The following is a 24794-nucleotide window of genomic DNA, read 5'->3' as shown; positions in this document are numbered from 1 at the left end:
GCCTTGCAGACCAGATGCCTTGGAAGAATGGATTCTCCATTTCCAAACTCAACTCTTCAGGGTCCCCCCCCACTCCCATCTTAGAAAGGATAAAACCCTAACGAGCAAATGATCCCGAATAGGAATTCATTCAACATCCCCAAATTCGAAAAGATGGTCTTTATGGAAATGAGGAAGTCGGGATGACAGCTTTGACAGTCTTTGGTGCAGCCTTAGGGAGATGAACAGTGTTAGATTCCTATTTGATGCATGTCCAGACCGCCTTGAGGAAAAACCTTTGATAAATATATCACTGGATGTCTAAAATTCTTGCACAACGTGGAGCTTCAAAAAAGACGCCAATTTTTTTTTTCAAAAAAAGATTGAATAGTGTCTTGCCCCCCTGTTTGTAAAATGATCTTTCTAAGCCAAAAAAATAAAAGCGAATCCCCGTATATTTTGTTCTTTTTCACCCTTCAAGCTCTGAGGTTTTATTTGCCTTGGGTTTGGAGAGCGGGTGGAAATCAACACAGCTGTTTATGTTTAGTGGCTACGCATGATCTCAGGGCACAAAAGATCCTCATGGGTGTCTCTGCTTTGCTGACAGCTTTTAGACGAGCTTTGAGCTCAGCCCAGGGGTAGTGTGAACCAGAACTCCTTTTTACATGTGTCCAGCAGGGTTTGTTTCAGGCATACCGGGGCCCACGTTCTACTCCACCTTCTCTCTTTCTGTGAGATGAGGACTATCTTTAGGCTAGCATTGCAGCTTCTAGAGACAGCTCCGTACATCAGTCAGAAAAGGACGGATTTCCCAGTCCCCCTGCTCAGGGGTGGTCTTGGCATGTCTGCAGAGGAGGATTCTATTAGGAGCTGCTTCTCTGGAAGGAAGGGGAAATAGGCAGGGTCTCTGGAATAACTGTTCCTGGCTTCTTAAAAGAAGGGAACCCTTCAAAGTCTGACTTTGCTGTATACGCAAGGGACTGGTTCCAGTGCCAACTTAGATACCAACATCTGGGGATGCTCAAGTCCCTCATATAAGATGGCGTAGCATTTGCATATAATCTACATATATCCTCCTCCTCTATACTTTAAGTCACCTCTGGATTACATATAATACCTAATACAATGTCAATGCTATGTAAATACCATGTAAATAGTGGCTGGGGTACAGCAAATTCAAGTTTTGCTTTTTGGAACTTTCTGGAATTTTCAAAGATGTACACTTTCCATCTGTTACTGGTTGTATCTGTGGATGCAGAGCCCACGGATACAGACGGCTGGATATATATAGATCTTATATATTTATATATATATGTATATAACTATTCTCTATTTAACTGAACTGGATTTTAGTTTAACTAAAACTGGATTTTCATCTTTGACAGCTAATAAAATTTTTGTCTGTTTTTTGTTTGTTTGTTTGTTTGTTTGGGAGAGGACTCCTCACTCTTGCCAGAAAAGGCAGAGAGCAGAGAAGGGTATAAGTGACCCCCGCCTTTTTTTTTTTTTTTTTTTTTTGCTTTTTAGGGCCTCACCTGTGGCATACGGACGTTTCCAGGCTAGAGGTCAAATGGGAGCTACAGCTGCTGGCCACAGCCACAGCAACTCAGGATCTGAGCTGCATCTACGACCTACAGTTCATGGCAAAGCCGGATCCTTAACCCACTGAGCAAGGCCAGGGATCAAACCTGCATCCTCATGGATACTAGTCGGATTCATTTCCACTGTGCCACAACAGGAACTTCTAAGAACTAACTTCTATATCATTAGAGGGCATAATAAGTGTTCTTGAATAAGTAAAAGATTAAAACAGGAGTTCCCTAGCCTGGGAACCTCCATATGCCGCGGGAAGCGGCCCTAGAAAAAGACAAAAAGACAAAAAAAAAAAGAAAAAGATTTAAAACAAGTAAAGATGTTTGAAAAATATAGAAAAATCCCATGGAAAAGTAAGTTGAAATCAGCCATAAGTCCAACACTTTAAAACAGAAATACAGGTGTTCCTGTTGTGGCTCAGTGGGTTCTTAATGTCTATGAGGATGTCCTTAGTGTCCATGAGGATGTGGGTTCAATCTCTGGCCTCACTCAATGGGTTAAGGATCCTGTGTTGCCAGCCAGTTGTGGTGTAGATGGCAGATGCAGCTCAGATCCCAAGTTGCTGTGGCTGTGGCAAAGGCCGGCAGCTGCATCTCCAATTCGACCCCTAGCCTAGGAACTTCCATATGCTGCCAGTGTAGCAAAAAAGAAAAGTGATATAAAAATAAGAAGAAATTACCAGTCCCCTAACTTGCTCCTCAGAAATAACTGCTCTTAATAGTGTAATGTGATTCTTCCTTTTCCTTCTCTTTGTAAACATATTTCCTTATACATATGTAAACACATATAAATATATTAGCAAATTTTAACAGGAGCCAGATGTAACAATAAATTTTTAAAATTTATTTTGTTAAATACATTTTAAATAAAAGAAAAAGAATCACAAAATGCATACCAAAGGTCTACATGATTTTTTAAAAGTGATCCACTGTTGAGATTTTTCATATAGCATACCTTTTTCTAAGCACAGAGCTCCAAAGAGTTAACTTCACTCTAAGCCCTCCTCTGAGAGCCCTGAACCCTGGGCACCACCCACCCCTCCTTGCAGCCGGCCAGACACTGGCCAGGAGCGCCTCTCCCAGCAGATGCTCACCAGGCCTGGTGCCTGGGGCAGAGTCAGAGGGTAGGCATGAAGGCTCACAGGAGGACAGCAGTAACCAAAAGAGGAAATGGTGTGGAGGGAGCAGCCAGAGCATCCTTGGTCCTTACCTGGGGGCCTGCACTGAGCAGAGGTCAGGCTGCTTGATGCCGTCTGCATCGCTGACTCCCAGGCAACATTTGGGCAATTACCCAGCTGCCTTTGGGCTGCAAAGGCAGCTAGACCAGCTGAGTGTGTCTCTCAAAAAAGAAAATCTTGCACAGATAGTAATAGAAGGCTTGGGTTTTTTCAAACTGGCTGTTCGCATTGATTAAAATTGTCCAGATTATTGCCACAATAATCCCCACTCTAAAGTGTTGAGGGAGCAAAGTCTTTACAGCATTTCTTAAAGCAGTGCTTTTCAAACTGCCGGCACCCAGGGGTTTTACTAATAGACAGATGCTTGGGCCCCACCCCCAAAGAGTCTGATTTAATTGGTCCAGGGTGGAGCCTGGGCAGCCCTGTGTTTTTTTGGTTTTTTGGTTTTCAGTTCCACAGGTGCCTCTGATGGATAGCCAAGGCTGCAAAGCAAAGTGTGAGGACCAAGTGATTGAATTACCCGAGTGCTTGTTTAAAATGCAGACACACAGGAATTCCCGTTACGGCAGAGGAAACGAATCTGACTAGTATCCCTGAGGATCCAGGTTCCATCCCTGGCCTCACTTAGTGGGTTAAGGATCCGGCATTGCTGTGAGCGTCGGTGTAGTTCACAGATGAGGCTCGGATCCTGTGTTACTGTGGCTGTGGTGTAGGCTGGCAGCTGCAGCTCAGATTTGACCCCTAGCCCAGGAACTTCCATATGCCACAGGTGTGGCCCTAAAAAGTGAAAAAATAAAACAAAACAAAACCATGCAGACACACAGATTCAGAATTCTAGGTCTTTTGGCGGGTTCTGGTGCTTTAACCCCCAGTGCTTCTTAGGCTTCTATTGGAATATTAGTTCTACTGTCTGTCAGTTATTTCCCTGTTTGATTGCCCTGTTCTCTCAGTTTTTCAGTTGTGGAAAAGGGCAACCTTCAGGCTGGAAACAGCAGTTGCATCATTCTTGGAACTTTGAGAGCAAGGAATGAGCACTTGTTCTTATTTGTTCCCTGTCATAATGCCCAGAGCCTGGTACATTATTGGCTCTCAACCATTTTTTTTTTTTTTTGGTCTTTTTTGTCTTTTTAGGGCTGCGCTTGCAGCATGTGGAGGTTCCCAGACTAGGGGTCCAATTGGAGCTGGAGCCACAGCCAGTGGCCTAGGCCAGAGCCACAGCAACGCGGGATTCCAGCCACATCTGTGACCTACACCACAGCTCACGGCAACTCCAGATCCTTAACCCACTAAGCGAGGCCAGGGATTGAACCCACATTTTCATGGATGCTAGTTGGGTTCATTAACCGCTGAGCCACGATGGGAACTCTGGCTCTCAACCATTGATTTGCTGAATTAATAACTGAGCCCCATCATATCTGATTAACAAATAGTTTACTATATAGTTGTTCGACATTTAGTCAAGGCTATTGCCTCAGACACCTATAAACACACACACAACACACACACAGTCACACATACTCCTTACATTCCAGCATCTACAGGTGAGAAAAACCCTACAGTCTTCAGCTTTCAAAATACAGCCCAGAGAGTTCCTGCTGTGGCACAGCAGGTTAAGGATCCAGCATGTCCTTGTGGCAGCTCTGGTTGTTGCTGAAGTGTGGGTTCCATCCCCCTCACCACCCCCACCACCAGCTGGCACAGTGGGTTAAGAAACTGGTGTTGATGTGGCTATGGTTAAGTCACAGTTGTGGCTTGGATTTGATCCCTGGCCTTCCATATGCCCAGGGTACCGTTAAAAAAACAAAACAAAAAAAACCCAGATCCCTCTGGAAGACAGTAGGTTAGAAGCTAATGGAGGAGGTGATGGGGTGAGCAGACTTTCTAAATAGCTGTTTTAAGTTCTTACCCCAATTTCTCTGCAGCCTGAAATGGGAACACTCTCAATTCAGCCACTACCAACAGGTGAGAATTTGTGCCACCCTGGAGATATGTATCAAAAGTTGCCAACTCATATCATCTAGAATTAAGAAGTGCATTTTTGAAAATAAGCTAGTCTGATTTCTTTTTCACTCCAAAACTCAAGGCTGTTTTGCTTGTTAGAACCTTCCAGAGACTTGTGATGTGTCCCTCCATCATTTATAGGCAGGGATCTTCAAGAGCCTGTTGATTCTTTCCCCAGATCCTGCATTTTTTGTGGTAGGATGAGGTTTAGATGCTTCAGCCTCTCACGAGATTATCTTCTTGGAAGGTCAGGAATAGCCGAGGGTCTTGAACTCAGATAAAAGATGGGTTGATGGGGCTGGTCACTGGCAGGTCAGCTCTGAAGCCTAATTTCCACTCAACTAATCACCAGTGGCTGATACTGAAGATGCAGCTGGCACATCCCTATTTGAGGGTGGCTCTTAACAAGCACAGATTTGTCCAAACTCTTGGGATGATTCAGTGGTCCTGAGAGCTTTGATTATATGTTTCAAGCTGGCATTTGGGTGATGTTGAAAGTTTAGAGTCAGACAGAACAAAGGAAGGGTTGTCAAAGTTGGGATTTAAAACAGTGGACTGTCCATAGTGCATATTATAAAAAATAACGGATTTTTTTTCTCAAAAAACCTGGATAGTGTGTTCTTTCCAAAACAGCTTATGCTAGTTTCTGGACCAGTGACTTCTTAACGACCAATGCTTGCCAAACTTATTGGTTTAAAATGACTTCATTCATGTTCAAACAGCAGCCATGTGGAAGGAGTAACTTTATAGGATATTTTTATAATTTGAGATGGTCTTATTTAAGGAGGAATCTTGCAATTATCTATTTTGACCCAGGGGGGAAAAACTGTTTTTTCCTCTTGTCTGGTTGTAATGACGAATTACTTTTGCTTTAAAGAAGGAAATGAGGGAGTTCCCCTCGTGGCGCAGTGGTTAACGAATCCGACTAGGAACCATGAGGTTGCAGGTTCGGTCCCTGCCCTTGCTCAGTGGGTTAACGATCCGGCATTGCCGTGAGCTGTGGTGTAGGTTGCAGACGTGGCTCGGATCCTGCGTTGCTGTGGCTCTGGCGTAGGCTGGCGGCTACAGCTCTGATTCGACCCCTAGCCTGGGAACCTCCATATGCCGCAGGAGCGGCCCAAGAAATAGCAAAAAAAAGACAAAATAAAAATAAAAATCATTAAAAAAAAAAGAAGGAAATGAGGGTTTATAGGAAAGATATAAAGGGAAATGAAAAAATGTTCCAGGAAAGAGCAAATAATACTAAAAGTGATGAGGAAGCAGGGCAAGAAATTTGGAAATAGGCGGAAAGATTCACTCATTTTCCTTCAAGAAAGATGAGAAACTATTAGCCTTCAGTTAAATAAATCACACAAGGTTAAGGCGAATGGTCATGTTTGCCAAATCCCAGAGTATTGGGAAGAGGTACTCTTTAAAAGAGAATGCACTGTGTTTTTCTATTAGTTCATCTTTGAGGGGATCAGAATCCAAAAAATTACTCTGGTAGCAAATATAATGTAAATGGGAGCTCCAAGTTGGCAAATACATAGCATACATGTCACTACTTCTATTTCTGTACCCAAGACAGACGTTATTAATTGATCTGGCTGCTGTTTCCAACTTAACTAAACAGATGGGCCCTCAGAATTCTACTCAGCACAGTGTGACACAAAGTCAGTTCACTAGAGTTGGCCCTTGAGATGAAACCACTTTGCAACTATGGTTTAGCCTTACTACTCAAAGTGGGAGCTCCAGACCACCAGCCTGGGTGTCACCTGAGAGCTTCCTCTGAAACCGGAATCTCAGCCCCATTCCAGACCTGCTGAATTAGAATTTGTATTTTAGCCAGATCTCCAGTAATTCTTATGTATATTAAGGCTTAAGCAGCCCTAGAAGAGCACTGAATGCATGATATATTCATTAGGGTGGAAGTTTTGAAACTTCAGAGTGCATCAGAATCACTGGATTACATACTTGGTAAACCTAGATCACCCGGCCCCACCTCTAGGACTTTTGACTCAGAAGGTCTGGGGTGGGGCTTTCCAAACAAAATTCCAGGTGTTGATGCTGCTGCCGGTGGTCTGCGGGACCACACTGAGAAAAACTGCACTAGGGCCATGGAAATACTTTGGAATATTTCCATGACCTTTAAAGTTGAAGACTGCAATATATTTCTACAACTCTTGCTACATCTGGTAGAACGAGCTTTCTGGTAAGGAGAGTTCCAAGGTTTAATACCTTATGTACCTGTATCTAAAAGCCCCTCCCCTTGGAGAACTGCTGCTAGTACCATTCACTCGTTCATTCAATAACAATCTGGGTAGCTATCCTGTCCACAGCATTATACTCAGTGCTAAGAGAATCTGGTGAAGCCTAAGAACACAGTTCCTAACTTCAAAAGGCCTACTCTTTTTTTTTTCAATTCTTTTTAGGGCCGCACCTGTGTAGGAGGAAGTTCGAAGGCAAGGGGGTCAAATCTGAGCTGCAGCTGCCAGCCTGTGCCACAACCACAGCAAAGCCAGATCTGAACTGCATCTGAGACCTACATCACAGCTTGCTGACAATGCCAGATCCTTAACCCACTGAGTGAGGCAGCATATGGAACTCACCTCCTCCAGGATACAATGTTGGGTGCTTAACCTGCTGAGCCATGATGAGAACTCCAAGAGGCCTACTCCTTAAGAGGAAAATAAACATAAAATGATAAATAAAAAGGTGGCATCAGATGATAAAGGGCTGAGTGCTAAGTAAGTGGCACAGACCATATGTGCTTTAATTTCAGAGGAAGGAATACTTGAAATTATATACAAGACTGTACATTTCAGCCTCACTAGAGTACAAAGTTGCTACATAGAACTGGTGGAGATAAGGTGGGGAGAGAGAACAGGGCAGGGTAAAAAGTCATCTCATTTCTTAATGCTGCTTTAAGAGATTGTTTTAAAACTTTGAAGTTTCCTGAGATCTGAATAATGACAAATAAATGCTATCAGCACTGAAAACCAGGCTATAGGGTGAACATACTGTGAAAATCTGTATCTCAGAGACAGAGGAGAGACAAACAACTTATAAACAGTGATCACTGGGTGGGGGGGAGCTGTTTGCAAGTAGCAGTAATTCAATAATAGGAATAACGGAGTTCCCGTAGTGGCGCAACGGTAACGACTAGGAACCATGAGGTTTGGGGTTCGATCCCTGGCCTCACTCAGTAGGTTAAGGATCCCGCGTTGCAGTGAGCTGTGGTGTAGGTCGCAGACACTGCTCGGATCCTGCGTTGCTGTGGCTGTGGCTTAGGCCGGCGCTACAGCTCTGATTAGACCCCTAGCCTAAGTTCCTCCATGTGCCTCGGGTGAGGCCCTAAAAAACAAAACAAAAAAAAGGTGGAGGGGAATAATACCCAATTTCTACTGGGCTCTCACTTCTCCAGGGACCTATGCTAAAGGACCGTCATAAGCTATCTCATTTATTCAAACAACAGGGTATAATACATACATAGTCAAACCCCCTCCTTACTCTAAGTGAAAACCAAAGCTTTATAAGGATGGATGCAAAGTCAAAGAACTTGCCTGATTTAAATCCGGAAGTTCTACTGGGTGAAAGCTCTCCTATGAATTAGAGGGGTCTGGCCTGCCCATATCATATCTTCCAATTCCCAGCGAGAAACCCATTGGGTACCTGAGACAAATTCTCGGGGGAATTAAAGTCGAGGAACCTGTGGAGCCGGTGCTTCCCACGCGCGGACAGGGAGGGGCTCCTACATTAAACGCAGAGAGACTTGGCCTGAGCCATCCGGGTCATGGAGCTTCTCCTGGCTTCCTCTGGCCACTCTAATTACAGTCTGTGGTAGGTTGCAAGCAGGAGCTGTCTTGGGGCAGGAGGCTTCTCAGGGTATTGTATTTGCCTATAAATACTTCAAATAGTTAAGTGAAATGTGCTGTCTTTGAAAGTTGGAGAGGAAGCTATTCCGAGGCCCCCCAGCCCGCCTGGAAGAGCTGGCAAAAGAGAAGAAATGGCTGGCGCGTCTTTAACGCGGGAGAAGAGGAACGGCCCTGCCCAGACCAGATGGGGGGCCGCGGGGCTGCAGGCGCGACTCCGGAAGCCTCAGACCGTTAAGGTGACCAGAACAATTTGAAAAAGGAAACAAACTTCCCCCGATCCGTACCCGCCAAGCCCCCAGGCGGGAGCTTGCGTTCGAAAGGGCATTTTTCAAAAGGTTTCAGGGACGCGGGGGTGTCGGCCCACAGGGAAGCGCGCGGCGGGAGCAGCGCTGCAGAGCGGCCACCAGCCCGCTTTGTACTTGCGGCCAGAGTTTCGGAGGCGGCCTGGGAGTTGAGGCCACGCCCCCTTTGCAGTGAGAGCCGCGGCCTCTGATTGGCCCGCCGCGGGCCAATCGGAGTGTCGGGGCGGCCCGGGCTGTCAGCGCGCGCCGCAGCCGCGCGGGTCGCAGACTGTCCTCCCCTGCGCGGAGCCCCGCAGCCGGCGCAGCCTTCTCGGGAAGCGCGGCGGTCGCTGTCTAGCTCTACCCTGCCCAGCCTGCCAGCCGCGTGTCCCGGTGCCCGCGCCCCACGGCCACAGCCTTGCTGCACTATAACATACGGAGCATGTGCAATCCGCAGGCGCTGAGGTGCTATCTGTCCAGGGGGCTTCCGGCAGTGGTGACTGACTGTCACGCCTAAAGAGACCTTTCGGGGGCTCTCGCCGCGCCTCTGCGTCGCGGGTGACATTGCGGTGCTAGCGATCAGGGCAGCAGCTGTCTCTAGGTGAAGACATCTCCAGCTCTGTGCGCCCTCCCTCTCCTTCCTCCTATCGCTCTTTCCCTCCCTTCTGCTGCTGGCTCCTTAGATCGCCAGTTCACAACCCACAACCTCCCGGAGCGGGAGGCGTGGGTCCCCGCCACTTGTCTTCCAAAGGAGCCTCCTCACTTCGGAGATGCAGTGACAGGTTAATATGGGCGTCCAAGCCTTGGGTTCCCAGGAGGAGAATCGCAAGAGGCAACAGCTCTTGAGCTCCCAGAACCCTTGAACAGACCACTCAAGACCGGCGTGAAACCAGGCTGCAGCATCCGTCCAGGTGGGACCAGCTGAGAGCAGCGACCAGTCCTCGGCCGTATCCCCACACCCCGAAGGCGCCCTCGCCGGATTGCTCCGAGATCCCGGGTCCGGGGATTTTTTTTTTTTTTCTTTTTTCTTTTTCTTTCCTTCGGCTGGTGGTGGGCGCCTTGCGGGCCGAAGCCCGGCGCCTCCTCTGCTGCCCGCGCTGCCTTTAGCGGTCGCCTCCGCCGCCGCTGCCAGGGACGTGCTGGGAAAGCCGAAGCCCCGGGAGAAGATGCCGGCCATCCTGGTCGCCTCCAAAATGAAGTCGGGACTACCCAAACCCGTGCACAGCGCCGCACCCATCCTGCACGTGCCCCCAGCCCGGGCCGGCCCCCAGCCCTGCTATCTCAAGTTGGGAAGCAAGGTGGAAGTGAGCAAGACCACCTACCCTAGCCAGATCCCCCTGAAATCGCAGGGGCTGCAGGAGCCGACGGGGGAGGGGCTCCCACTGCGGATGAGCGGCTCGGTGGAAAACGGGTTCGATACCCAGGTGAGAGGCGCTGTGTGCAGGGGCACTATTCTGGGGGAAGGGTGAATACTTTTTTGAGGGGATTGGTTGGCACACCTGGAAAGAGGAAAGGGCTACCCTGTGTGCTAGGAGTGGAAACCGTTCCACTTAGGCCGGCAGATTGGGGAATGCGCGCGGAGAGTGGGCTGGTCAGTGGGTGTGGCCCGGGTGACCGAGGTTTGCCTTAAGGAGCTGTGCAAGACCGGGTTGCGGACTCGTCTGCTGTTTCCTTGAGGTGGGGGTGGGGGTGCATGGTCGGGGATCTCAGAAAAACGTGCGCGGCGCTGGAAATGTCAGTTTCTGCATGTTGAGGGCTTGGCCCCAAAGAAGGCAATGTCTGCGGCGGTAGCTGTGTGTCTGTCGGTTCTGCAGAGATTCCGTCCCTGCGAAGGAATGGTCTGAGGCCTCATTGGGCTTCACGGCGCCCTGGCCTGGCTGCAAGATCCGGGGGGAAAAAGGATCTGGGGCTGGCAGTGTACCTGCTTCCCGGCTTGAAGATGCCTGTCCCTGCGCCATCCTTTGGGCTGAGAGGATTCCAGACACGGCGCTGGGACTGCAGTAGGAGCTCCCAGTGCACCAGCCGAGGCAGGCAGCTGGAGACTCCTAGCGTCCCGGCTGGCTGGCGGTTGCGGTGGGGCCGGGGTGGCTGCTTCAGAATGGCGGCCCGAAGCTAAGCCCCTCCTTCTTGAGTAGTAGGTTCTGGTGCCGGTAGCCTGGGTGACTGGAGGTGGGGGTGGAGGGATGGCTTGAAAAGAATTGGGTGACTTCTACCTTTCTAGACAGAGCCCGCATCACCCAATTCGGCTGGGTGACAGGCCCTAGCCATGCAGTCTCTTTTAAGGAAATCAACAAGGGCCAATCAGGTTCTCCTGGCCTCCTGCCCTCTCTGCTGCTTTTTTTCCCTCTTCTGGTAGGAGGGAGCAGGGGCATGCTGTATTTTCTTGGCAGCTAGTCAGCAGGGACTTTTGGGGACAGGCAAACCTGACGGATGTGACTGTCCCAGTCAGGAGAGGCGGGAAGCCAGCGGGGGAGGTAGTTTGGGGCTGGTGTCAGGGAAGTGGCAACAGACCAGCTGACCTTTTTGGCACTTAATCTCTGCTGACACTGTCTCCACCTTCTCCTGGAGCTTTCTCTGATCAGAGGCAAGAACTCAACACATTCCTAGCCTTTCTGATGGAGGAACTGGAGCTGGAAGCTAATTGTAAGCAGACTTTTGGAACTCCAGGCTGGAGAAGGCCCTCCAAGCAGATTAAGCTCCCACGCCAGGCTGATAAGCATGCCCCTTGCTGCTGCACTTGCTAAACATTTTTGGAAGCTGACAGGTTTGAGTGATGGCGTGTGGGAGGAAGGCAAGATTTCCCCCGATGCTCCCAGGGCCTGTCTCTGCTAGAGTTTTGTGCTCTGCACTCTTTTTCTGCTATTCATCACAGGGTTTGTACAGCGGGCTTTGAAATGGGACTGAGCTTGAGGTTGCACTCTTGTGAGGGTTTCCCCTCCACCTCTAGAGGTGTGGCTTATAAGGTGTGGTGGGCAGTATGTGGGAGGCCAGAGCAGTGACTCCAGGATGTGACACACATGCTCCAGCCTGATGAGGAGGACCCGAGGAATGAGAGGGAAAGTGGACCATGGAATAGTCCTGCATTGCCCATCTGACATTCATTTAGCAAACATTGTCAGAGGACTCGGGATGGGCAGGCTCTGAGAAGGTGATTCATCACTCTCTTCCCTGAAAAACATGATGTCCAGCTGCTGCCAGAGGGATTGGCATGGTCCAGTTCCCTCAAGGCTTGTCTTCTCACACTTGGCCTTGGCCCACAGTCCCCAGGCTACCCCCCGTCCACCTGCCTTGCCCTCCATGGGACTTTGGACACTGACCCTGAGGATGGTTTGGTTGGACTGCTAAGGAAATTGGCCACTTCCCAGTGGGCTATGCTGGTTTTTACCAGCCTACCGTTCCTCTATCCATGTCTGCCAGGATGTCTGTGGGCTCTTCTCTGTGCCAGGCACAGATCTTTGTTCTCACTGCCCCACCCTGGAATCAGAGTGACATTGGCAAAGGGTCTTCCCCATCTTTGGGCAGGGCTTTCCTACTCTTCTGCCCAACATAGTGCCCATTCACCATCCAGGAAAGCCTCTCCATATGGCTTGAGGATGGTGTCTGGCTTGACATCTGGTAAGCCTAGATTCAAAACCTGGTATTTATCACCAGAAGATACTCAAGAGATGATGTGTTAAATGGCAAAGGATACCTTGGGGCCTCTGACCCCCCCTTTCTTCAGGGGGCTTTGGAGAGAAGGCTGGGTTATGCAGTGGTCAGTAGCACAGGCTTTAAACTCAAATGGATGTCTGTAGTGTCCTGTCTCCACCAGGTCCTAGCTGGGTGACCTAGTCAGTTAACCTCTCTGGGCCTCAGTGTCCCCATCTGTAAAAATGGGCATCAACAACCATGCAAATTGTGAGGATTAAGAGAAACATACTTAAGGTGTCATCATACATACATGTGTTTATATATACATATTTATATACATGGATAAGTAACATATGCAAAGCCCAGTGTCTGGCAAATAGGAAATACCTAATAAAATGAGCTATATGTACTGCTAAACCAAGAGATGGGGCCTTATTGTATGTAGATCTAATAGCCTCTCAGTGAGAAAAGGCATAGCTTATCCTCTCCAGCCCTGAGAAGGTATCATTCGGTTCACAGGGATTTACCCAGCATCAGGCATGGTAGGAAGATGGGGGAAGGGTGTGACCACTTGTTGAGAGCCTGATGTGCCAGGCTCTTTACATATGATCTAATTTCACCCTCACAGCAACACTTAAAGCAGCTATAACATTTTCTATGACAATGATTTGCTATAATATTTTCTTTAGCAACAATAATATAATCATGGCAAGTCATCACATAGCACTTCCTATGTGCCAGGAATTGTTCTAAAAGACCTCATTTGATTCCTAAAACAATCTAGTGAGGTGTTTTCATTCTCATTTTCCACATGAGAAAACTGAGGCAAAGACTGGTTACCTAACCCCATGAGTAGCAGAAGTAGGGTTAGGATTTGGACAGCCTGGTTCTGGACTCCATGTGCTTAACCAGAATGTTAAAGTGAGAAAATCATAGGGACTTTCCGATTACTCGCAGGCCAGATTTCTAAGACCTCCGCTCTAGTTGTTGAGCTGGAGGAGTGAGATTCAGCAAGGAAGAGAAACATACTCTGGGTCATCCTGCTCCAGGAGGGTGGAGCCGGGAGTCCAGCTCAGGCTGGTCTGGCTTCTAGCCTACAGGTCTTCCACGCTTCATAGCTGCCTCCCTCCTTCATGCTCTGGCCGAGGTACAGGGTCCAGAGACCCAGCCTGGGCCTTGGACATATTATAGTTGGGAGGCATACCTGATGTACCAAGAGCATGCGTGCACAACACAAAGGCTGAGAGGTAGACTTGGGCTCAAAGAAAGCGGGGAAAGCCACAATGGCTGGAGAAGTCCAGAGGACCTCATGGAGGAGGCAGGAGATGGCAGGCTCCACATCCTGGCAGGAATGGCTGGGTGGCGGAGGGGATGGGGTGAGCTGAGTGTGCCAGGGAAGGAGGAAGAGCAGGGCCAAGCGGTCGTGCAGAGCAGGAGTTGATGTCGCCCCAGGGACACTGCACCTTCACAGAACACCTTCCGTATCTTCCTTTTAAAAAGGGATGATGAGCAAAGAACAAAGGCTTCTCCAGTAGAAGGACTGGATTTGCATGCTGGCTTCGTGGTGGATAGTAATCCTGAGCATGCAGGGTCGTTGTGAAAAAGTGGAGCGATGATGTCCATAAAAGACCTGGTTCATAGCAGACCCTTGGGAAATGACAGTGATTATTATTATTAGCTTAGGGTTCAGAATATTCAACATGGTAGTTAGAGGGGAAAGGAGGCCACTCTCATGGTTTTTATTAACTCTCAGCTAGTGACAGCCTGTTCTCCCTCAAACCTGCTCTCCATCTCCATCAAGTGTGAAAAGACCTAACGTAGCCAGCAAATAGCTTTTAGGTGCAGCCCCACTGTCAACTCGCCAAGCCCCTCACCTTGAATCCCTCCCACAAACCTACAGCAGGGGCTTCGACCCCTGAGGAGTGGAACAGCTCTTCGCCACCCATCCCTCCCGAATTCCCTTCCTGGTGCTGGGATACCTGGGCCTTCCCCCAAGAACGAACATTTATAGCATCTGCTCTGTTAACATGGTGTATAAATTATGACCATGTGCTAAGAATTGTTTTAGAGACCTGCGCTGTGTTAGTTCAGAAACCCTGTCCAGCCGACCTTCAGATAAGGAATGCTCCTGAGCTGTTGGAGGAGAGGTTAACCTATTTTTTAAGAAGCAGTTGCGTGGGGGGAAGAATTATATGTATAATACTTTGATATTTCCTGGTTTTAGGAGCCCGGTGTTCCACTTCCAACTCATTTCTTTAAAAAAAGTAATTAGAAGTGATTGAAATCCTCTGTGGGTGTTTTAGATGTTTAAAAGGAAAGCTCAGGCGAGGCCGCTGGGAAGAGAGCGCAGCTCCAAGCGTACAACCTGTTGCAGCTTTGCCCCATTGTGTTTTGATTAGAATCCTTGCTCCATCATCAAAGTTGATTATGGATTTGATTAGTGCATTTTTCTGCTATTGTGTTATTCCCTTTCTTCTCTTCCTCAGCTCTTGGAGGGGAATGCGTAGTGTGGTTATCTGCCAGCTTGGAAGAATGTTTATAGTTCACATATTATTGCTTATTCCAGGGGTTAATTTTCTGAAGACACTTGAAGGGTGGGATGGGTGGCTAATTTAGGGTATCATTACGTGTGTGTATATATGTATGTGTGTATAAATACATCTACTTCTGGATATGTGTATATATACACATACATACACATATACAAATATATACACATGGAACAACTTAAAATAATGAGCACATGTAAGCTCACACACATCAAAGGCCAGGCTGGAGGAATTACAGCCTGATTTCCAGCTTTCTGAATAGCTAGGTTTGCTTCCCACTTCTCACACTCCCTTCCTGTGGTGGGACCAAGATTGCAGCACCAAATCTTGGTGTCCCGTTTTATTTATTTATAAGACATAAGAGATGTAGCCTTTAGAGAGGTGTTTTAATTAGGCCTTAGTGAAGCTCCTGAAGCCAGTCTGAAAAAGCCAAACCACCCAGTGAGATTTTGGCTTAAGGTCAGAGATTCTTATTTCTTAGAATCAGTCTCATCAGCAAAGAAGGGAATAGTTATGGGGCATCTGCTTTGTGCCAGGCAGTAGACTGCAGTGATTTCATATTTGTGTATATATGTATGTATATATGTGGGTGTGTGTATAAATTCTAATGTGAGGCATAAGAAACTGGATAAAAGGGAGTTCCCGTCGTGGCGCAGTGGTTAACGAATCCGACTAGGAACCATGAGGTTGTGGGTTCGATCCCTGCCCTTGCTCAGTGGGTTAATGATCCAGCGTTGTCGTGAGCTGTGGTGTAGGTCACAGACTCGGCTCGGATCCCGCGTTGCTGTGGCTCTGGCGTAGGCTGGCAGCTACAGCTCTGATTAGACCCCTAGCCTGGGAACTTCCATATGCCACGGGAGCGGCCCAAGAAATGGCAAAAAAGACAAAAAAAAAAAAGAAGAAGAAGAAGAAACTGGATAAAATATAAAGTAGTCCATGCCTGTCATTTGAGGAAGCTGAAACCAAAGGAAGTTATCACTTGGAGACAGTTTTAAATGGTAGATTAGACTTAATCAAGAGACAGACCTGGGTTCTAATCCAGGCTTTGGGCAAGTTACTCAACAGCTTTTAATGTCAGTGTCTTCATCTATAAAGCAGAAATGGTGATGCTTATAAGTTGTCTGAGAGGATTCAATGAGGTAATACAAGTAGGTTGCTGAGCACAGAGCTTGGCATGTAATAAGCAAGGAATATGCATTATTGCCTATTTTTATTACCCAAGGTCAGAGCCAAGTTTGGAAACCAGATCTGCCTCATTCCAAGCTCATGTTCTTTACGTCCTACCTCTCTGTCTCCCACGTGCATGGCTGATTGCATGGAGGGCAGATGACTAGCACTGTGAAAAGCAGAGAGCACAGTGGGGCTTTGGTTAGATAAATGCGGGGCAAGAGTAAATTAAGAACAATGTCTTCTAAATGAGGCACATCCAGAGCTGTGAAATGAAACCTCCACAGCTTGGGCCCAAACATGCCATCTCCATAGCCCTAACCAAGCTGAGGGATCTGCTGCAAACCAAACTTATTGTACACGCAGAGTTGGCACTCTTAAGGTGGATGAGTGGAACTGGCCGGTCCAATGGTGCTACCAGGGACCACGAATGGAAAGTCCCATTGATTGGACCTCTGCATGACTTCTTATTGTTCTGAAGGCAGAAGGAAAGTCCTCTTCCCTTTAGGCTGTCATGATTGTGGTGGGAGCTGGACCTTGTGATCAGTTTGGTCATTAAGGTGCCCTAAGGCATGGCCAGCTGCCCAGTGGTGCTTTACGAATAGCCACAGGGCCAGTTTCAATGGTGACTCTGTCTCTTGGTCACATTGTTCAAGCAGATGGACAGTGTGTCCCTAGAATGTCTTGGGCAGAATGGTTCATGTGATTTTTGGGAACAAAAGTGGGTCAGGCTTTTGTGCTTCAGTCCACACAAGACACTAGCGAGTGACACAAAAGTTTTCACAGGAACCCCAAGTTGCCCACACAGAACGTAGGGAATGACTCATGATTTAGTGCTCCATTTCCCAAGGAAAACAGACCCTCTCTTGTGTTTTGCAAACAATGGCCCCTCAGGCTCAGCATATTTTCTCTCTCCTTCTAAATGAAACTGTACTACCTTCAGTGAATTTTGGTTTGTGCCAACCTCCTCTGCCTCCATAAGTGAGAAGATAGGGTAGGATGGGGGCTTATCAAGATAATTATGAGGTTCTTTTGGAGCCTTTGAACAAAATCAGTTACTCACAAGTGTGACACAGTAAAAGTAATTATGATAATGGGCACTCACACTGACAAAGCTTTGCCCTTTCCTGGCATAATGCATGGCACCAGGCATGTATGTTTTCATTCAATTCTCACAAAATCTCATTAGGTAGAAGCTACTTCCCGAAGAGAATAGAAATGATAGCTCTGAGTCAGCAACGCTGGTTCTAGTTTTGTCTCTTTTGATACTTGACTGCATGACTTTCAATAAATGATATGGTCTTTTGAGCTCTGTTTGCGTCATCTATAAAATGGATGGGATGATACTTGCTCTACCTTTTTTTGAAGAGTTGTTGTGAAGCTTAATGGAGGTGATCATTATGAATGAGACACTGGTTTAAGCATCTTATACCATAAATACCCTTTAAAGAAACCAAGGGTGAGAGAGGTTAAGCTGCTTTTCCAAGTTGTGCAACTGGCATGTGATAGACTCAGAATTTGAACCCTTATCTGTTTGATCTCAAAGTCAAGGTTCTTTTCTTTTTTTTTTTTTTTTTTTTTTGGTCTTTTTGCTATTTCTTTGGGCCGCTCCTGCGGCATATGGAGGTTCCCAGGCTAGGGGTCGAATCGGAGCCGTAGCCACTGGCCTACGCCAGAGCCACAGCAACGTGGGATCCGAGCCGCGTCTGCAACCTACACCACAGCTCACGGCACAGCTCACGGCAACGCTGGATCGTTAACCCACTGAGCAAGGGTAGGGACCGAACCACAACCTCATGGTTCCTAGTCGGATTCGTTAACCACTGCGCCACAACGGGAACTCCCTCAAAGTCAAGGTTCTGAAACAGCAAGTGTGAAAGCACTTTTTAAAAAAAAAAATCCTAAAAGCCATTTTTTAAAGATTTTTATTTTTTCTGTTCTAGTTGATTTATAATGTTCTGTCAATATCTGCTGTACAGCAAAGTGACCCAGCCATATATATATATATATATATATATATATTCTTTTTCTCACATTATCCTCCATCATATTGCATCGCAAGTGATTAGATATAGTTCCCTGTGCCATACAGCAGGATCTCATTGTCTATCCACTCCAAATGCAATTATTTGCATCTACCCAAACTCCCAGTCCATCCCACTCGCTCCCCCTCCCTTTTGGCAACCACAAGTCTGTTCTCCAAGTCCTTGAGTTCATTTCTTTTCTGTAGGTAGTTTCATTTGTTCCATTTATTAGATTCCAAATATAAGTGATATCATATGGTATTTGTCTTTCTCTTTCTGACTTCACTTAGTATGAGAGTTTCTAGTTCCATCCATGTTGCGGAAATGGCATTATTTTTTATGGCTGAGTAGTATTCCATTGTATATATCTACCACATTTTCTTAATGTAATCATCTATCAAAGGACATTTAGGTTGTTTCCAAGTGAAAAGCCATTGTTAATATGGAATCAAATTGTTGTACAATTTCCTTTGGCATGGTATATATGACATCTGGCTCCTCCCCTCTGCCCCAGAGTTTGGAAATATTGAAAATATTAATCCAAGTTTAAATAAATATTAGCTGCTTCATCATATCAGTCATACCCTCTGGGATTTGTAAAATTCCAAGTGCTCTGAGGCCACAAGGTCCACAAAAAGTGTTATCCCTGTGTACCTGGCAGAGCTGGTTCTGGACAGAAGAAGGGGAAAATGGGGAATTCGATCATTTGTGTTTTTTTTTTTTTTTTTGGTCTTTTTGCCATTTCCTGGGCCGCTCCCACGGCATATGGAAGTTTCCAGGCTAGGGGTCCAATCGGAGTTGTAGCTGCCAGCCTACACCAGAGCCACAGCAACGCGGGATCTGAGCCATGTCTGCGGCCTATACCACAGCTCACGGCAACGCTGGATCGTTAACCCACTGAGCAAGGGCAGGGATCGAACCCACAACCTCATGGTTCCTAGTCGGATTCGTTAACCACTGCGCCACGACGGGAACTCCGATCATTTGTTGACATGTGAAAGCAATCAGATAAATTCAGATTATGGATCATTCTTTAAGACAACAGGCTTGGGATCTTCAAAACTGCTAATGTCATGAAAGATTAAAAAAAAAAATTAAAGGTAGATGGAGAACTATTCTAGAAAAGGAGACAAAAGAGCTAGGACAAACAGATCCAGTGAGAGACCCTTGACAAGCAAAACCATAAATGCTAGAAAGGTCATTTTGGAGATTATTGGAGATATCTGAATACAGATTTTATGTTAGTACTATTCTCTTGATGTTAATGGTTTGGAAATAATGTACAAAAATGTCCATTTTGGGGGAGATACATGCTGAAATATTTAGAGGTGAAGAATATATATATATATATATATATATATATATATATATATATATATATATATTTTGTATTTTTAGGGCTGCAATTGTGGCATATGGAGGTTCCCAGGCTATGGGTCCAATCAAAGCTGTAGCTGCCAGCCAACACCACAGCCACAGCAATAAGGGATCTGAGCTGCGTCTGTGGCCTACACCACGGCTCATGGTAACACTGTGAGTGAGACCAGGGATTGAATCCATGTCCTCATGGATACTAGCCTCTTGGATACTAGCCACTAGCTACTGCTGAGCCTCAACAGCAACTCCTAGAGGTAAAGTATCTTGATGTCAGCAACCCACTCTCAAATGGTTCAGGAAAAAGAAGATGAGTTGAATATATCTGAAGATAAAAGGAGAAAGCAAATGTTGCAAAATCTTAACAAATGGTGAATCCAGGTGAAGATAGACGTGCAATTCTTTCAACTTTTCAGTGTTTGAAAATTCTCAAAATAAAATGTTGGGAAACAAAACAAAGTCTTGGCTAAAGAGTACACATTAGTAATCCCCTTGACATCTGTGGTGTATCCATGAGAACATAAATGAAGTAAGAGTGTGTGTGTGTGTGTTTGTATCTACTCACTCTCAATAAATAGCCTGGCCAAGTTTGTTTCACTGGATTTAGGATCTGGACTCCTTATCTCCTTTCTGGTGTAGTGTGAGAATCTTGGCTTCATTCCTCATCTTTCATGAGAATGGTTGCTCAAATTTTATGGAAATCATTAAGATCCAGATTGATCTGATAATCTCTTATAAAAACCTAAGATGTTTCCAAGGTTGAAAATATGAAAGAGATTTTTATTTTATTTTGTGGAAGTAGAGTTGATTTACCATGTCGGGTTTATTTCTGCTATACAGCAAATTGATTCAGTTATAGAAATATATTCTTCTTCATATTCTAAAAGAGATTTTTTAAAATACGAAAACTCTTGCTTGAATTTTACTTCTCTAGGCATGGAGAAGGTAAGGCATGTGTGTGGAAGCAAGCTCTTTTTCTGCTTCAAGCCTCTTTCTTTCCTGTCAACTCACGATTCCTTTGACTGGCTAAACCCTCCCCATCCTTTACCCATTCAAGTTCAGTCTTAGCGTCACCTCCTCTAGGAAGCCCTTCACCACCACCGTGGTGCAGATGTGGTCTCTCTCCTGTGTGCCCCCATAGCAAGACCATGGCTTCCCTGAGGTCAGGGATGTGTCTCTCTTGATATCTGTTGTTGTAAGATCAACACATAGTAGGTTCTTAGATCATATTTGCAGAAGAAAAGAAGGACGGGAGGGGGAAGATAAGAGAAAGAATTGGGAAGCAGGATTAAGTGGATATTGAGCACTGACTATGTTCACGAAGCTGTGACTAAGCCATATGGGTTCTGCAGGACTCCCTCATGGCACGTGAGCTGAGACGATCACGTGATGGTGGGTGGCCAAGCATAGGAGACACAGCGAGGCCAGTGTCAAAGCTCTCCATCACCAGATATTGGGAAAACTCAGCTGGCTGGGTAGAGGCGGGAGGCAGATTCATTTACACAAGTGTTCCCAGCGTCCAAGCTCTCTGGATGCTCCACTGGAAGAAGATCTGTCAGGATGCAGTCATGGTGGTACAGGAGACTAGAAGCATCGAGCAGGGAGAACACCGTGGGTCTTGGAGGGATTTAGCAGATTCCCCATCTCTCCCCACCCAACAACTTTGGAAGGGGGACCTGAGAAGGGTTCTGAAGCATTTTCGTTGGTTAGGAAAAGAGGATGGATGGCCTACTCTAAACCCCCAATGACCTTATCTAAACCTAATTCTCTCCCAAAGGCCCCATCTCCAAATACCGTCACATTGAGGGTTAGCACTTTAACATATGAACTTGAAAGCACACAAACATTCAGTCTATTTATCTCCCAAAGGCCCCATCTTCAAATACCATCACATTGAGGGTTAAGACTTTAACGTGAACTTGAAGACACATAAACATTCAGTCTATAAGACTATGCTTTCAGTATGTTAAAGTATATGTGCAGATTATATTCTCTAAATTCACGTTTCCAAGACGTCCAAGGAGCTGGTGACAACCACTTCATGGGATTGTTGCAAGTAGAAAGATATTGTCTGTTAAAAAATTAGGGGGAGAGGATGGGACTAGCCTCCTAGGAACAATGATCGCTGCAACCATTTGTGTGTCATTTCCATACGTAATCTCACTTCAGCCTTACACTAACTTTCTGAGCCCAAGTTATTGATCCCGTCTTATCAGCAAGGATAAAAGTAAGCAGTCAGCAGGGAGATGCCAGAGAGAGGTCATGAAACTTTTTTCAGGTCACACAGCTGGTGTGAACAGTGGCAGAATTCCAACCTGGGTGTTTCCAGATCCAGAATCCCTGCTCTTCCCGACTGCCTCCTTCTGCCAGTAATTGGAAGAGGCCTGAATCCCATATTGAGGTGCCGCTTTAAGAAACCAAACCTCTGAACTCTTTTCTTAGAGCCTGCTCCCCGTTTCCCTGGCCTTGGCTGTCCCGTGGTCTCTTTCTTATTGGGCCTCCCATGGTGGTCTCAGCCTGTTGTACTTAACAGAATGAGGAGCCCCATTAGCTTTTGCTCCCATGTTGCTGCAATCTGGGCCCTGTCTCCTCGTCTTGCTGCTCTGCCTGCTGTCCCCCAGGTCACCCCTGTCCTGCTGGGCCTGGCAGGTCCATGTGCCTAACAGCTGGCAGGACCTCTTTCCTCTCCTCCTGCCTCAGGCCGCTGGGCCACAGCTCTGCAGACAGTCCCCATTTCATGCTGTTTTGCTTTGATTCTTTTCAGACCTGGGAGTGACGCATGTTGACGTCAAAATATGAGGGCCAGGAGCATCCCAGAGTTGTCAGACCTTCCAGAGTGTGAACTGTGCCTGCTAACTCTCTCTGGACAGAGGAAGGCAAGCCCTGGGGGAAAAAGTACCAATTGGGTGACAACACCAAATTTGGAAGAATCAGGCTCAGAGTTGTTGTGGTTCAGCGGTAACAAACCTGACTAGGTTGCTAGTTCTGAACTCGCATCCCCATGCACACTAGTCAGGTTAACGGATCCTCAGTGGGTTAAGGATCCAGTGTTGCCGTGAGCTGCAAGGCAGATCATAGACGGCGCTCGGATCCCACATGGCTGTGCCTGTGGCTGTGCCTTAGGACAGTGGCTACAGCTCCAATTGGACCCCTAGCCTGGAAACATCCATATGCTATGGGTACAACCCTAAAGAGACAAAAAAAAAAAGAAGACAAAGAAGAATCAGGCTCACTTGGGATGGCTGCTTAGTGTCCTGTGCCTCTGTGGACTAGGTGTTTACAATGACTGAGCTACCGTAGACCTGGAGGCCATCTGTTCCCATAGCTCTGTTGTGGAGATGGGGAAACATAACCCAGAGAGGGGCATGACTGGCCCATGGTCACCCAGCTCTGAGGGCAGAGCCAACACTGGTCCCCTGACTCCTGGCCCAGTGTTCTTTCTACCTCACTCATGGCGATCAGATGTGGTTTAAAGAATTGGAACCAGCCCAAAGCTCTGTTCTTTTCCCCTCTATCTACTAAGTAGTTAAGGTAAGTATTCTTTTTAAAAATTTTAATTTTATTGAAGTATAGTTGATTTACAATGTTGGATTGACTTCTGCTGTACAGCAAAGTGATCCAGATGTGCATATATATATATATATATATATATATATATATACACACTCACACATATATATACACATTCTTTTTCATATTCTTTTCCATTATAGTTTATCACAGGATATTGAATGTAGTTCCCTGTGCTACACAGTAGGACCTTGTTGTTTATCCATTCTATATATACTAGTTTGCATCTGCTAATCCCAAACTCCCATTCCATCCCTCTCCCATTCCCCTGCCGCCTTGGCAACCACAAGTCTGTTTTCTTAATTCCTTCATATTTGAAAGCTTTTGCATTTGGCTCCGTGGATCTGAAAACCAGGGTCCCTTTATGGATGATTTAACTGTGGCAACAGACCACCTTTGGACACCTCCTTGGGCCGCATACTCTCCATACATCATCTCATTTAAGCCTCACCGTGTGATAAGGCTGGTGGCAGTTCATCCAGTTCTTGTGCAAGGCTCTGAGGAGGTCTGTGACTTAACTGAGACCACATGGAGTCACTCTCTAGTTTCACATCTGTGCTTTTTCTGCCCCGCATCTTAGACACCCCCAGGTTGGAAGTCAGAGAGACTGCATGAAGATCCCATTTCCCATTTATTTACCAAACATCCACCTTTCCAAGTGCTGGTGTAGGGCCTGGACACAGTAGGCACTCAAGAAATAGTTGTTGAACTGCACCTTGGACAAGTCCGTCCCACTAAGCCTTAGTCGCTCCAGGGAAAGTGTTCAAGAGGTCATGCAGATCAAAGCAACAGTGTATGTAAAAATGCTGGACATCGGGTAGATTAAGATCGCTGTTATTTACTGAGCACTTACTATGTGCTAGGCATTCTTCTAAGCATTTTATATGGATTTTCCCATTTAGTCATCACAAAAGCAATGACCACTGAGGTAGGCCCTTTTGTTATTATCTCCATTTTATAGGTGAACCAAGGCACATAGAGTATAAACAACCTGCCCAAGGTCACCTGCATGTGGAGGAGCCAGGCCTGAAACTCAGTAGAGCTGGTGGAGCCTGCATCCTTACCCCCAGCATGATCCTTCTTCAGTGCTGCTTCTTCTTTGCTGTTTTTTGGTTTTAGTTTTTTTTTTCTTGGCTATGCCTGGACATGCACAAGTCCCCAGACCAGGGATCACACCTGTGCCACAGCAGTGACAACATCAGATCCTTAACCCATTAGGCCACCAGGGAACTCCCCTCAGTGCTGCTTCTAACTACACCCAAATCTAGTTGAGGGTGGGAAGGAGAGAGACACAGGGAGGGAAAATAAATTGCTTGAGTTCCTATTGTGGCTCAGTGGTTAGCGAATCCGACTAGGAACCATGAGGTTGAGGGTTTGATCCCTGGCCTTGCTCAGTGGGTTAAGGATCCGGTGTTGCCCTGAGCTGTGGTGTAGGTCGCAGACACGGCTCGGATCCCGAGTTGCTGTGGCTCTGGCGTAGGCCGGTGACTACAGCTCCCATTTGACCCCTAGCCTGGGAATCTCCATATGCCTTGGGAGCGGCCCAAGAAATGGCAAAAAGGCAAAACAAACAGACAAACAAACAAACAAAAACA

At 46.6% G+C, this 24794-nt stretch overlaps 1 protein-coding gene and 2 long non-coding RNA genes across 17 annotated transcripts in view; 2 read left to right on the top strand and 1 right to left on the bottom strand.

Annotated features, from left to right (window-relative positions):
* NAV2 (neuron navigator 2) overlaps window positions 1-24794 on the top strand; it is an 820834-nt gene that overhangs the window by 369277 nt on the left and 426763 nt on the right. For 8 of the 15 annotated variants that reach the window (XM_085011764.1, XM_085011752.1, XM_085011751.1 and 5 more), the window contains exon 1: window positions 9170-10309. The exons of the other annotated variants lie outside the window; for them this stretch is intronic. In XM_085011764.1, coding sequence (XP_084867890.1) covers window positions 10052-10309 — 258 coding nt within the window. In that variant the 5' untranslated portion in view covers window positions 9170-10051. Of the gene's footprint in view, window positions 1-9169; window positions 10310-24794 lie in introns of those variants that run through there. 15 annotated transcript variants of the gene reach the window in all.
* LOC146405339 (uncharacterized) overlaps window positions 1-24794 on the bottom strand; it is an 855846-nt gene that overhangs the window by 644491 nt on the left and 186561 nt on the right. The gene's annotated exons all lie outside the window — the stretch shown is intronic.
* LOC146405342 (uncharacterized) lies at window positions 1476-5946 on the top strand. The gene is made up of 2 exons (XR_014837229.1): window positions 1476-3354; window positions 4050-5946. It is a non-coding gene; the product is annotated as an uncharacterized LOC146405342 (long non-coding RNA).

This window comes from Sus scrofa, chromosome 2 (genome assembly GCF_054392235.1).
Source record: "Sus scrofa isolate SSC_HxYL_T2T_F1_AM1 chromosome 2, Sscrofa_HxYL_maternal_Yorkshire_Landrace_v2.0, whole genome shotgun sequence".
NCBI classification, from domain to species: Eukaryota; Metazoa; Chordata; class Mammalia; order Artiodactyla; family Suidae; genus Sus; species Sus scrofa.
This window is presented reverse-complemented; position numbering and strand designations above follow the sequence as displayed.